Source organism: Citrus clementina, unplaced genomic scaffold (assembly GCF_000493195.1).
Source record: "Citrus clementina cultivar Clemenules unplaced genomic scaffold, Citrus_clementina_v1.0 scaffold_2, whole genome shotgun sequence".
NCBI lineage: Eukaryota > Viridiplantae > Streptophyta > Magnoliopsida > Sapindales > Rutaceae > Citrus > Citrus x clementina.
Genome location: NW_006262688.1, coordinates 35379862 through 35393815, shown reverse-complemented (window position 1 = coordinate 35393815; position 13954 = coordinate 35379862). Strand labels below are relative to the sequence as shown.

Genomic DNA, 13954 nt, shown 5'->3' with positions numbered 1-13954 from the left:
AACCGGGGGCTTGGGGTCCAAAAGACCCCCCCCCTTCTTTTTGGAATTTTTCGGCCCCCCCTTTGGGTTCCCCCCCCCCCCCCCCCCCTCCCTCTCCTCCCAAAAAAAAAAAAAAAAGACAAATCAACAAAAAACTGTATTTTCTAATAGGTATGTTGTAATTAAAAGTCTATTAGTATTTACAATTTGAAGTTTACGACTACCCTAAATCAAGTCTATTATGCTATTTTTGGGAGCTAAGATTAAGGTGACGTTTATTTTTTTGTCTGAAATCTGAATAGACCTGAATTAGTCTGAATTCTGAATAGGTTTGAATGTTTAAATCTGAATAATATGTTTATTTTTTCGTCTGAATTTCAGAAAATAAGGATTAAATTATTTGTTTTTTTCAACTTAAAAATTTGAAAATATGTACTTTTACATTTGTATCCTTATTAAATTTAAATGTCAAATAAATAATATATTAAATACTACAATATTTTAAAATTTATAAGTAAAACTATATTCAAGTGAATACATAATTATTTTGGAATTTTAATATATAAAATACCATAAATTTCAAATTTTATCGTATATAATATAAGAAATAAAAAATAGGGATATTTTTATGTGGGGTAAATATCTATGGGTGAGTTTTGGAATAGACATGAAAAATAAATTATAAAACAGGGATATTTTTTACATTAGCAAGTAATTGACTTAATTCAGATTCCTCCATTAAGTAAAAAGCCAAAAAAGTTAGCTTATTTTATTAAGTCAAAATTATCTAAAAAGTCTCATTAAGTTATAAAAACAAACATCTCTAATTAACTTAATTAATTAAGTTAAGTTACTTTAAGTCATTAAGTTAAAAAACAAATGCCACATAAGTGTAGAATTTAACTAATTTTTGGAATAAAATATTAATTCTATGTTTCCCTTGCTCACTTGGATTGGACTGATGAACTAAATTCAAATTTTAATCCTAAATTCATGGGATTAGCAATCCCAAATTTCATTTGGGTTTAGTTAGGATTAGATAATGGGAAGAAAAATGTTTGTCCATTTATGATATCTTCCACACTTTAATTAGTATAATATTTTTACTTATAACTTAAAATTTATTTATTTATTGTTATTAATTGAGTAATTTATTTTTTTGTTATTCATGATTTACTTAAAAATTATTAACTAATTTATTATTTGAATAGGTTTATTTATTTTATTTAATGATATGATATGTCTCATATGAAATAACCTATAATTTAAATAATTCATATTTCTTGATTATAATTATGACTATCCAATAACATATATATAAATTTTTCTTATTGGCTTTGTTTTTTATTATCATAATATTTTGTACTAAATATATATAAATAGTTGATATTTAAATTCAAATATTAACTTAAATATTATTTAACTTCATTTAAATTTAATTTAACATAATCTAATCCGACTATATATAATCCAACCTAGTCTAATGCAATTTATTCTAATCCAATCCTAATAATTAGTCCAATCGAATTTTGCGTGTCAAACGTATCCTTATAATACAATAAAATTTTTTACCCTCACAGCCTCACTAATATCAAAGAGACATTTACACTACCTATACTAATGCAGAAAATATTTTATTCCCAATAAAGCAAGAAAAAAAGGGGCATGATTTGCACCAAGGGCTTGGTGTTTGGTGGTCCATTTGTGGTAGAACTGTTGTGAATTCAAACTAAAGGGTGATCTAACTTTGTACTTGTCGTCGCTGACTAGTCTTGAGATTTATTTTATTATTATTATATAATATGTTAGAAAGAAAAATAGATAGAGCCAGACCCATCCCAGTATATAGATATGTCATCAACACTGTAGAAATTGTTGTTCTAATACACCTTATTGTAATAATATGAATTGTATTAAATAGATTAATAGACCCGTTTTAAAATATCACCTATATAACTTCAAATCTTGCTCTTGGGCCATGCAAATGGCTACAATTTGAATTGAATTCCTAAAAACAAACCAAGAGGTCCAAGACCAACAAAACTAATTTTATATATAAAAAGAACACAGTAGTGGTAAATGGAAAATAGAATAAATCTTATATGAGCTATACAATCAAATCTTATTCTTATACAAATTGATTGTTCCTAGAGAGGCATGAATTAACAGTAATAATCAATACGAGCTAAACAAGCCTGCCGACGCAAGTGTCCTTGCAGAAAATGGCACGGACTTGGTAAAGAATATGCTTAGCTTTCTCATAAAGGAGAGAGTATGCTTCCTATGGGGAAGTAAGTCACGGGAATTGGAGGGCTTTTCTTCGATTTGCTCTTGTTTAATTTGCTTTTGCTATCGACATCCGCTCCGGCTATGCTTGATGATCTGTTCTGTGTGTTTTTTATCTCTCCCTCGCTTGCGACCCTGCTTGAATCAGAAAAGCAACCAAAGATGCTAGACAATAAAGCCATTGACGATGTTGTTGTAAGTACAAAGCTAATTAGCAATCTGCAGCCGGCAAAAATGTAGTCAAGATTTGAGTCCTTAAGCAAGCTCTCAAGTATTTGTGCTTTTTTCTTGGAGCATAGATTTCTTGCTCCTCTATATATTAATGCCGAGGGTGCTGCCAAATTCCAAGGAAGAAGAGTCGAAGATTCATTCCCTCAGGTTTCGCTAGCACTTCTTAGAAATATCTAGCTAGCTATGATTGTCATGAGGGGCTGCAAGTCAATGAAAAATGGACCCATGCTTAGAATTAGAATAGTGGCGTGTCGTATCAGGTGGGGTTCCTTAGAAGAACGGAAGTACATAATATGCTATGTTGTCATTAATTGTTTGGTGGTATGGCAAAGGCAAACAAGAGTGATATTGAACTGGTCAAATAATCTTTATTTCAAACTTGGGTAACGATGACTCGACACGTACATACACTGCACCAAGGAAAATGCGTGGACAAAAATACCAACCCTTTGGCAGCAGAATCTCTCTTCTCATACGCAGTCACAACTCGGAAGAAGCCAGGCATTAGCAATGCTGCTTCTTGCGTCCCAAAAAATAAAAAAATAAAAATCAAAGAGGTCAAGCTTCTTTAGCAGCGAGGCTTGACCATTAGTTTGGACAATGCAAAATTCTCAGGAAGCTTCGTTTGTCCCATGAAACCAAATGTATAATTCAAATGAATTTGCTAACTTCAAAAAATCTTCTTATGGATAAAAAAATCTGTCGGATCGGCAGTGAAAGGTGTGTATATATATATATATAGTAATTTTCTGGTCCGAATTCTTAATGTGCGGAAAAAATTGAGAAAGTTTTAAAACGCTTAAAATTTGAAACGCTTAAACCGTACGGTTTATGCATTTTCTCAAATGTTCTCACATTTTAAAATTTTAAATTAAAACATTTCTCTCTCTCTCTCTCTCCCTCTATATATATATATAAAGATTTACCCACTTGGCTCGGCTATTGCATACTTAAAGAATAAATAACCATTCATGTGTGTATTCAAACAAACACTTGGGGATTCTAAGACTATTGTTGACGAAGTCTAAAAAGGAGAAAGAGAAAGAGAAAGCAAAGGCATGGAAGGGAGTGAAATCCGTTGGGGGTTGGTCCGGGCTGAGGCAGACCGCAGACACCAACTCCATCCTCTGTTTTTGCCGCATTTCTATTGCACATATAATATGAAATATGAATTAATGAATATGATCCCAGACAACAAAACAAGTCTAAACTACACTTTTCTTTTTTCTATGTCCCAACCCCACCAATCATTATTAATTCCATGACATCGAGGGGAACTCTCTTCTTACTGTAACATTGGGCACTCGCCGCCGAATGATTTGTCTCATTTGGCCATTTCAATATTGGTCAACTCAAATCAACGTAGTTACGTTATAAATAGAAAAATATCCACGAAGAAAGGGGGCACAAGACAAGATCATTCCTATATCTGCTTTAGTGTCTGTCTCCTCATCATCTATGCATAACTCCATCTAGGATTTTGAAAATGAAAAGCTAATTTGAAAGAAATGCGCTTCATTGGAAAAGAGTCATATTTGGATTTTCTCTCATATGATATTCATATTAATTATAAAAAGGCTGAAATATATATTCACAACTTTAGTAACATCGTATCAAACCCAACCCCAAGTTTGAAATTTTTTTAATAAATCTCTCAAGAATGTATATATATCCACATTTATAAAATCAAAATAAAAGAGTATTTAGATAATGATAAAAATAAGTTAAAAATGTATGTGTAAATAGTAAATATCATATGAAACAATTTCTATGCTATATCTTCTACAAATAATATGATTATTGATCGATTCAATTACAAGCCGCCTAAACTTCTAGCTAAAGAAGCTAACCAGATAAGCTCCAAGTTAATACAACTTGGATTGATTCTATAAAATTTCATCTTTAGCATCCACTTGTAAATATTTAGGAATACTCTAGAGAATATTAGAAAGATAATAAATTTTTAGAGTTAAAAGGATTCTAAAACTTATTGAAATTGGACAAGTCTCCTTGCGAATAGGGTTTGATACTCGGGCCAAGAAACTTATAAACAACTCAAAAAACTCTAAATAAGCTTTCAAAAGCTCTCTTGTATACGTATTTTTATGAATAATACATACACACCCTCTTTTAACTTAATTATATTTTTCGGATAAGAGTTGTCAGGTGTCACACCAATATATTGTATAAAAAAAAGCCTATGAAAAACTCAGCTCATGAAATTAAGCATAATTAAAAGGTGGGCCAACAATATGTCAACTACTCTTAGGGAAAAAAAAAAAAAGAAAGAAGGAAAAATAAAGACAAAGTAAGTAACCGAATGAAGAAGGTACCCGTACCTCTGAAAAAAAAAAGGAGTATGGTATAACCGAAGGTAAAGGAAAGAGAGAGTCACAGTGTATACTGAAATAGTGAAATGTAAAAGGGGGAGAAATTATCGACGGAGTCCCTCCCAGTTCCAGCTGCAGTCCGAAAGAATCACCAAAAGCAGTGCCCAGATTGCGTGTATCTTCTGCCCCTTACTCACACTATCCAATAAATCAAAATCCTTCCCAGTGAAAAAGACCAAACTAGCCCCATTGCTTTTTACCCGTAAGCATAAACTGTCCGCACAGATGAGATAGGTATCTAGGAAACTAGGACTAGGCTCTCGCTTGGATTCGAAAATCGAAAGCCAACCAGCTGAAAATGGCCAGGTCCTCCACGGCATCCACTACGATGCCGTTTCCGGCAATCAAACCAGAGGATTATTCCCATAGCCCGGTCCACTACGCTGTCGTTCTGGGTGATCACACTACTTTGACTAGAATTATCTCGACCCTACCTAGACTAGCCGCCGATCCTTCTAAAATCCACACCGAGTCCGACTCTCTGAGTCAAGAGCGTGTCGCTGATCAAATCGCTTCCGTTCTCGACCGTCGTGACGTCCCTTTCCGTGAAACCCCTCTCCACCTTGCTGTTCGCCTAAATGACGCCTTCGCAGCTCGATCCCTGGCCTCCGCTGGCGCTGACGTCTCACTCCAGAACGCCGCCGGATGGAATCCTCTCCAAGAAGCTGTTTGTCGCCGAAACTCCGATATTGCTTTGATTCTGCTCAAGCTTCACCACCGCTCCGCTTGGGCCAAGTGGCGCCGTCGCCTGCCCCGTGTCATCTCCGCTCTTCGGAGAATGCGGGACTTCTACATGGAAATCTCCTTCCATTTCGAGAGCTCCGTAATTCCCTTCGTCGGGAAAATAGCTCCATCCGATACTTACAAGATTTGGAAACGCGACGGCAACCTCCGAGCCGACACGTCGCTAGCTGGCTTCGACGGCTTAAAAATCCAGCGCGCTGATCAAAGCTTTCTCTTCCTCGGCGACGGTGACCAAACGCACAACGTTTCGTGCGGTTCCCTGCTAGTACTTAACCACGACGACCGCAAAATTTTCGACGCCTTCGAAAACGCCGGAGCTCCTATGTCCGAGTCTGACATTGCCGGATTCTGCGCTCAATCCAGTGTCTACCGGCCGGGTATGGACGTAACCAAAGCCGAGCTGGTCGGACGTACTAACTGGAGAAGACAAGAGAAGACAGAATCCGTCGGTGAATGGAAAGCAAGGGTTTACGAACTGCATAATGTCGTTTTCAGTTTTCGCTCGCGAAAAGTTCATGAAAACGACGTCGCCGGAAGCGAACAAGTACTGCCGTTAGAACTTGATGAAGATGATGACGGATTTCTAGTCGCTGAAAATCCAAGTTTCGGCTTTAACGTCAGCAATAACGACAGACGAAGACACAGTAGTTTTGTGAGAGAGGAAAGGGATTTCGTAACTGTCGGGAGAAAGAGCGTGGATATAATTCCTTCGGCGGCATTGCCGAGAAGGTCGACGGCGGTGATGGCCGCGCCTCCCCCAACGAAAGAGAAAGAGTTTGTGAAGAGTTTACGCCCGTCGATTTGGTTAACGGAGCAGTTTCCATTAAAGACGGAGGAGTTAATTCCTTTACTTGATATCTTGGCGAATAAAGTGAAGGCAGTGAGAAGATTGAGGGAATTGTTAACTACTAAGTTCCCGCCGGGAACATTTCCGGTTAAGGTAAGGGGTAATTTCGGGATTTTGGAAAAAAATAAAATTATTTTAAAAAGTGGGGTCCACTGCAGCGTTTTGCTTTGCTTTGTTTTTCTATTGGTTCTTTTGATGCTTAACCTGACCTGACCCTTTCCGATTCCGACCGAAGCTTTTTCCGTGGGGTCTATTCCACTGTCGTTTATGATGGTGACGTCGAAGGCTGTGATGGCCTGTTTTTTTGACTTTGTGCGGTGTGATTTGAGATGCGGGGACCCAGTAAATCCGAGGATTCTTTTGTTTATTCGTGATTCTGCTTCTTCAAACCAGGGATTTTCTCTTTTATTTTTTTTGATGTGTTTCTGTGTGTGACAAATGTGTATATATTTTCCGCTCCTTTTGCCTTGTGTTTGAATTTGAATGGTGTTCATAATATAGTTAATTGATCCGTGTGTTAAAGAAAGAGAAACCGTCTGATTGACTGTTTGTGCTTTGTTTATTGGATGGGGGATCAGGTGGCAATTCCGGTGGTGCCCACAGTAAGAGTTGTAGTGACATTCACAAAGTTTGTTGAGCTACAATCAACTGAGCAATTCTTCACTCCGCTTTCAAGTCCTAGACACTTTGTTAAAGGTTCATCAGAGGACGACCGAAAATCAGACACCCATTACTCACCATTCCTATCATCCTCTTCCTCATCGTCTATGATGGCGTCGACCTGGCTAAGGCGAAACAGCAGCCAATCATCAAGCAAGCAGCAGCAGCAACAACGTAATTCTTCATCTTCATCATCGTCATCAGTGGGGCACCAACAATGGTCGGATCCTTTTGCGATACCAATTGGGTATACATGGTCAAGTATTGATGACAAGTCAAGTAAAATGAAGAGGTCCAAGTCTTCTAGGAAATCCAAGTAGGAAGAGAGAGAGAGGGAAAAATGTGGAATTTTAGGCAGATAAGATTTGTTGTTGAACTGTCGTCCCATTGTTTTCTTTTGGCTTTGCAGCAAATACAGCCCAGACCAGTGTAGATATTGTTGGGGTCACCCTAAACCTATTGACTAATTGGCTCAATCTGTTCCTTACAATTTTGCTTACTTGTTTAGATGACCTTGACTGGAGTGATTTAGATTGCTTTTTGATGATCTTTTTATTCTGTCTGGTTGATTGTTGAAGGCCGGACAGCACCAATTAAAACGAGGGCTGTTTGTAACAGCATGTAATCAAACATCATTATTGAGAATGAGTGAGAATGATGGCATGTTGAGCAGGCCAGACCCTGAAGGGGAAAAAGTTTTGAAAAGATCCCTGTTTACTGGACAGAATTTTATGTATGTAAGATGAAGCAATTCAATCATTTTTCGAAAGCCAATTTGGAATTCATCAAAGTATATCTTTAACACAGATGCAGCTTCTTTTCCCATCCGAATTTTGCAATTCAAATTATAGTCGGCAGGAAATTTAGAAACAAGGAAGGACTAACTCTTGCCATTAGAAGTCCAAAACAAATGAATATCATTTGCTTTACTGGCCCTGCTTGTCTAACTAGTAAACAGCGTCATTCTAGAAAATTCAGAGTCAGAACTCAGAATCACAACCACACGCCTCTCTACCTGCATTTGGTCCTCGCACACCTTACTTTCTCGCTCCCTCATGTTACATGTTAACTGTTGAGTCTTGGTTGATTGCATCATGATCTAATGATTGTTCTCTCACAGTACATTTTAAAATACACTAGTGTGGTTAGTGACAGCTACACAGTAATTTAGGGCACAAAAACGAAAGCAGCATAGCTAAGCTAAAGCTATATACCAAACATTACTTGCCTCTCCTGTCACTTTTTCTTTTGCATACTACTTTTAAGCTTTAACTCAACTCTAACTAGTGTAGTGGAGCAAAGGGTCTCGAGGGCAATGTACTCGATTTCGAAAACCCAATTTAGCAGAAAACGTATTATACGAATATGAAGGGTTATTTTGAAACATTGTTTTGTTACTTTCGTTTTCTTGAGTTGCGTTCCGTTAGGGCAGACACGGGGATAGGGGTAAGAGCAGTGTTTCTCTGCTTGTTCTCTTTCAAAGACCATACTTTTGTAGTAATCTTAATCTATAAGCTAATGTTATTAGGTAAAGTAACACATATGCAATTCCAATCTAAGGCTGAGCACAGTTGAATATTAAAGTAAAGAAATGGGATTGTCTCATTGAGTGCCAAACAAAGTTTGCTTCAGAACACGGAAACAAGTGAGTTGGCAAGTCCTTATTAAAGCTTATTAAAGAAGAGTTAAAGACAACCATCAGCAAGTGGCTTGTTCTTTATTAAAACTTTATTACAAGTCCATGACTTCTTAAACTCATCATTCTTCAATTCATAAAATCCCGGATCAAGTTTCTTAAGGCAAGTAGTCTTCACCAGGTACTCCCTCTCTTTCTCCCTCTGTAAGCAAGTGAATTATTAGTTTAATAGGAAGCCAAATAGACAAGAGATCTTAAAGCTTTATAATTTTATAATCTTGATTTATCGTTTTCTTAGCTGCCTAAGATTGGCGTGAATATGTGCTTCACTTATAAATACTATTCGTTAATCAACCGAAATTTTACTCCTTTCTATTTTAGTTCTTAGGAGCTAAGGCTGATCCAATTCCTCTCCTTGGCATATCAGTGGTAATATAATGATACGTTTGGCGCACCAATGCAATATATGTTTTTGTTTAACGGCTGTAAACATGAAGGACAGAGTATGTAGACAATTAGATCTTATGCTATCCGCCATTAAGTGAGTGACGCCATGCGAACAACTCTGTTTTTACAGTGACAGTTGAAGCCTGTTTTGCTAGGAGTTGAGGGTCGAAAGCACCATGGCTACTGAAGCACCAAGTTGGGCAGATCAATGGGGAGCCGGAGGCATTGGTGCCATGGAAAATGAAGACCGAACAAAAGTTGAGAACGAAAGCAGTAACAAGAAAGCCAATGCAAAAGGATTCAACAAAGCAAAAGTTGCATTTTTCAGTGCCATCAAATGGGTCAAGCATCGATGCCAGAGAAAAAGCACTGATAAATAAGAAAAATAACCAGCATGTCTACCTTATTGTATGCAGATGATTATGAGATAATTGGTTTCCTTTCCACATAATCAATATAATATACTTTTGTTTGATTGCAACATAAGCAACAACATGAGTATATGAACCACAAAATCTATTCACCAGAAAGATGATTGGATAATCAGTAATACTAGTAAATTAGTTTCCTCCATTCAATATCTACCACTAACGGACAATTTTAACAAGAGTTACTTCTATCATCAACTGATGCAATCAACCCAAAATAAAAACAAGATATCAGTGAACATGTCTGGGAATGGCTTAAAAGGGATCAACTGAGAATATACAACTTTCAAATTTTATGATACATGGCTTGTTGCCTTTGCTCTTAAAATGACCAACCGAAGGTATTCTCTCCACTGTAAGTCATGTAAAGAAAACCATCTTCATCCTTGTTTTCCTCATATATAGCAGACATCAAGGCACCTGTAACCGCAGAATATACGTTACAAAAACAAACTACTATGGTATAATAGATTTACGTTTAAAAGTCTGCCACTCACCGGTTGGAGGTAAAGTATTCTTAACAAAAACAAATATGGCCTTTTCTGCACTGAGCTTAATCCTTTTACGGACAACATAAACAAATTGTCCCACAGATAAATCCGCTGGGACAAGGTATCTGCATTCACAACAACAATATGCATAATGACCAAGTGATGGAAATCGCTGGACAAGTTTTAGAATATTAAATTTAACTGCATTCTCATCCAAGTCAGGTCAACTCAATCAATGTGACATAATTAGTTTACATAAAACAGTATTCTCTCACGTTGAAGGACTCCCCACATAATGTAAGATGAGAGAGGGATAACTCAATTCCATAGAAATGTTTTTACCATCGAACTGCAGTAAAATAGGCAAAATTTTTCACCCAAAAAAAAAAAAAACCTTATTTTCTAAGTATATAAAACACTACAAACAGTTTTCATTGAAGTAAGCAACTAACTTTTTCTTGTCAATGTCAGGAACATCAGTCTTCTCAGCCTTCTCCACAATCACCTATATGGCAAGCGCACTTGATTAGATGCAGGTACATTACATTAATGCACTGGAAGCATACAGAGTTTCATGGCAGATAATTCTTACCGGAATCCTATCAGGATACTTCTCTCTAATGCGAGCAGATTCTGCTAGCCTCCTCTCTGAGATTATACCAACAAATAACAGACAAGAAATGAGAGAGAACAGAATAAACATTACAATTAATTCCTTGACACACACACAAAGCCAAACTGGAGAAGAACCATGACAATGGTAATCTCGGAAATACAATTGTTTGTTAGAACATATGGATGGGATGGGGTTAACATGGTTAACAAACAACTGTGCCTCTTTACATTATGCGTTCCTTGTTCTTGGGAAAAGGATTAAGGAAGGGGAAAAAAGGGGGCCAAGCGATTACCCATATTGCAGTATATACAAAAGATACCATAAATCATTCTTTCATGTCACAATGTGAAGGAATTATACAGGCGGAGAGATTTGAGGACATTTTAATTGGCAAAGAACCACCATCAATCAAGAGGTCGCCAAATTCGTAACAAAATCAATTAGAAAATCGGATATTTCAAATATTTCTCAAAACCTCATCAATGAAAATATCATACCAGAAAAATATTTCAAAGGGTTAACCAAAACAAGCATATGGATAAACAATAAAAAAATAGTAATGAAAAGATTTATTTTATAAGAAAAAATTGAAATTTTTAACGAACCCAATGGATGCTCGAGCTTGAATGAACTTTTGGCCATGGCGAAACTGACGCTACGATGACTCTCTGCAAATTTGAAACAGATGAACATCATAATCAAAACCCCACCCAAATTATAAAATAAAAAAACCAATCTTTTCTAGATGAATGCCAAACCATCAGAAAATAATTAATAGTAAAAAAGATGATGATATAAAAAAAATAAAGAAGTGTCAAACAAAACAACATACTCAACACGACACGAGAAGTGGATCGGAGAAGAGAAGGAAATTAGCAGGGTTTCAAGGTATTTGATTGATTGATTGATTGATCGGTTGATTGTGGAGAATTTATTTTGTTATTTTAGGACGATTTTGTTAAGAAACTTGTCAAGGGCTTCTTTTTGTTCCCAACACGGAATTGCCTTGCCTCCGTTACAAGGAATCTCTGGCTGCCTCGTGTCGGTTTAGCAGTGTGCTTTGGGATACGACGCCGTTCTGGATACGTGCAAAATCGACTGGGCTGGGCCTTTGCCTAGCGAAATTTGTGGCTTCAGATCAACGATATAATACAATCTTTTGTATTGGGTAAAAGCGCACTTTGTACTAGTTTTGCGAATATTCTATTTCAAAGGTCAAATAATAAACTAAGATACCATGACTTCATCAAACATTATGAGAAATCCTCCTCCATGTCTCAAGTCTCAATTATCAAATCCAAATCACAATTTGAGTAGAAGAGAATGGCAATGTTCGATAGTTTTCCCAAACCAATTGAAATTTGAATTAGCATAAACGACTAAACCAATTAAAGCTTTAAACGAACCAAAATTCTTGCTAGCTAGGAGAAGATTGAAATCGTAATTAAAAACATTAACTATACATATATATAAAAATACATACGCACACATCTATCTTTCACTACCACTGTTCAAATATAAAAGCAAAAACAATATGTCATTTGATGGCCCATAAGGAGACAAGAAGAGGGAGCAATGAAGGCAAAGGACCGCAGAGAAGAGAGAGATCAGTAGTACTAACTAGAGTAGTAATAGTGGCTCATTATTTAGGTAAGTCTGTCCAATAAATTAAGATCATGCATCTTCAGTCATTAACAAAAATCTCGCTCTTCTTCTCTTCTTCTTTCTCTGTCTCTCTGTGTTCAAAACAAATAAGTATTGTGGGTCACTGTTATTCGACGACGTCGTTGTCATCATCAAACACAAGGAGTACGAGGAGACCACGGTGATAATCATGAGGAGAAGGGACCTCATTCGAGTTCAAGTATGAAGATAAGATATTTAGCCGCGGCTAAGGGTAAAAAGATGTAGGTTCTATATTTTAAGAAGGTGCATTGTACGACAAATGTTAATCATTCTTTCTTTTCTTGTACTGTACGTGCGTTAAAGGTTTTAAAGTCGATCGTTGTGTTATATGTGCACCAAAATTTATTCTGTTATTAGGTTAAAGCACGTTGTTAATTAAGTTACATAATCGATTACTATAGCTAGGGTTTCAACCAGAGAAGAATTTGAGGATGATGATGCAAGTGCAATGGCAGAGTTTTCACATGAAAGAGTCATTAAAAGAGGACTTGGGTTGCAATTGCATGGTTTGTTTATCAGACCAAAATCTACAAACATACAAATATTGATTCATATGGAGAGAGTGGCATGTCATTGCGCATTGCTGTACATGTAGAAATTAATCCGTGTGCGTAGGAGGACGAGGACTTTTTAACAAAGAAAGTATATATATGTATGTACGCATGTACTGCCACTAGCTGATGATCAATTAAAAGTATAATGAGGTAAATACCTTTGTTGAAGCTAGCTAGCAATGGCATTGCTGGTAGTCGTACCCAAGCGACATAAACACAATTTTGAAACTCCAAAACTTGATTCTCTCTTTGCTGCTAGCAGCTAGCTCTCCCTCACTATAGCTTGATGATATATGTATACACTTATGACTGAGCAGGGTTAATTATTTTTGTTTCGATTCATCATCTTGTTGGTTGGCATGCACTTTGAAATAGGTCTCTCGTCTATCTGCCTGCGGCTGCGGGCGCAAAAGTTACATTATTAGTTAGGGTAAGGGCCGGGAGCATGCTTAAAGCATTAAATCTTTGTAGAACGTGGGTTCTGACAGTAACAAGAAATGAGTGTTAGTGCTGCTGAGACCACTCCTATTGCCCCCTGCCCACGATTAATGCTAGCTATATATTAGGCCCCATCGTTCATTTACCACTTCTACTTGTGTATGCCCGGCTTCCCATTCATGTTTGCCGGAATTAATTCATCTCGTACATATACCCAGACCAGACCCAGTGCATAAATATGCATATTGCTGATATTTGCTGAAATCCATGTGTCATGTGTGTTGGCCCATCTCTGAAATTTGTTCATCTCCAATAAATATAATGGGTGATTCAAAGTTGGTCTTAAATCTTGATGATCACTTTAATTTAATCAAATGAGAAAAACTTTTCTTTTTCATTTACTATAGCCAAATGGGTTCTGGTCATTATCGATCTGTTAGGTTTTTAATTGGAGTTCCTGTTCTAAATGAATGAAATATCTATGAATATGACGCACACTAAACGTGGGGGGCGCACTTAAT

General features: G+C 36.7%; 2 protein-coding genes across 3 annotated transcripts; one reads left to right on the top strand and one right to left on the bottom strand.

Annotated features, from left to right (window-relative positions):
* The first annotated feature begins 4853 nt into the window (after nucleotides 1-4853).
* LOC18050754 (ankyrin repeat domain-containing protein 13C) lies at nucleotides 4854-7785 on the top strand. Its single transcript, XM_006449676.2, has 2 exons — nucleotides 4854-6570; nucleotides 7056-7785. The coding sequence occupies exons 1-2, from the start codon at nucleotides 5185-5187 to the stop codon at nucleotides 7455-7457; spliced, it is 1788 nt and encodes a 595-aa protein (XP_006449739.1). The 5' UTR covers nucleotides 4854-5184; the 3' UTR covers nucleotides 7458-7785.
* Nucleotides 7786-9719: 1934 nt separating this feature from the next.
* Nucleotides 9720-11784, bottom strand: LOC18050751 (autophagy-related protein 8C). Of its 2 annotated transcripts, XM_006449672.2 has the most exons (6): nucleotides 11588-11784; nucleotides 11361-11423; nucleotides 10732-10787; nucleotides 10592-10644; nucleotides 10146-10264; nucleotides 9720-10068 (listed from the first exon to the last, which is right to left on the bottom strand). In XM_006449672.2, the coding sequence occupies exons 2-6, from the start codon at nucleotides 11395-11397 to the stop codon at nucleotides 9971-9973; spliced, it is 363 nt and encodes a 120-aa protein (XP_006449735.1). In that variant the 5' UTR covers nucleotides 11398-11423; nucleotides 11588-11784; the 3' UTR covers nucleotides 9720-9970. The 2 variants fall into 2 exon arrangements, with proteins under 2 accessions (XP_006449735.1, XP_024047558.1); XM_024191790.1 differs by lacking the exon at nucleotides 11588-11784 and having other exon boundaries at nucleotides 11361-11441.
* Between the last annotated feature and the right edge of the window lie 2170 nt (nucleotides 11785-13954).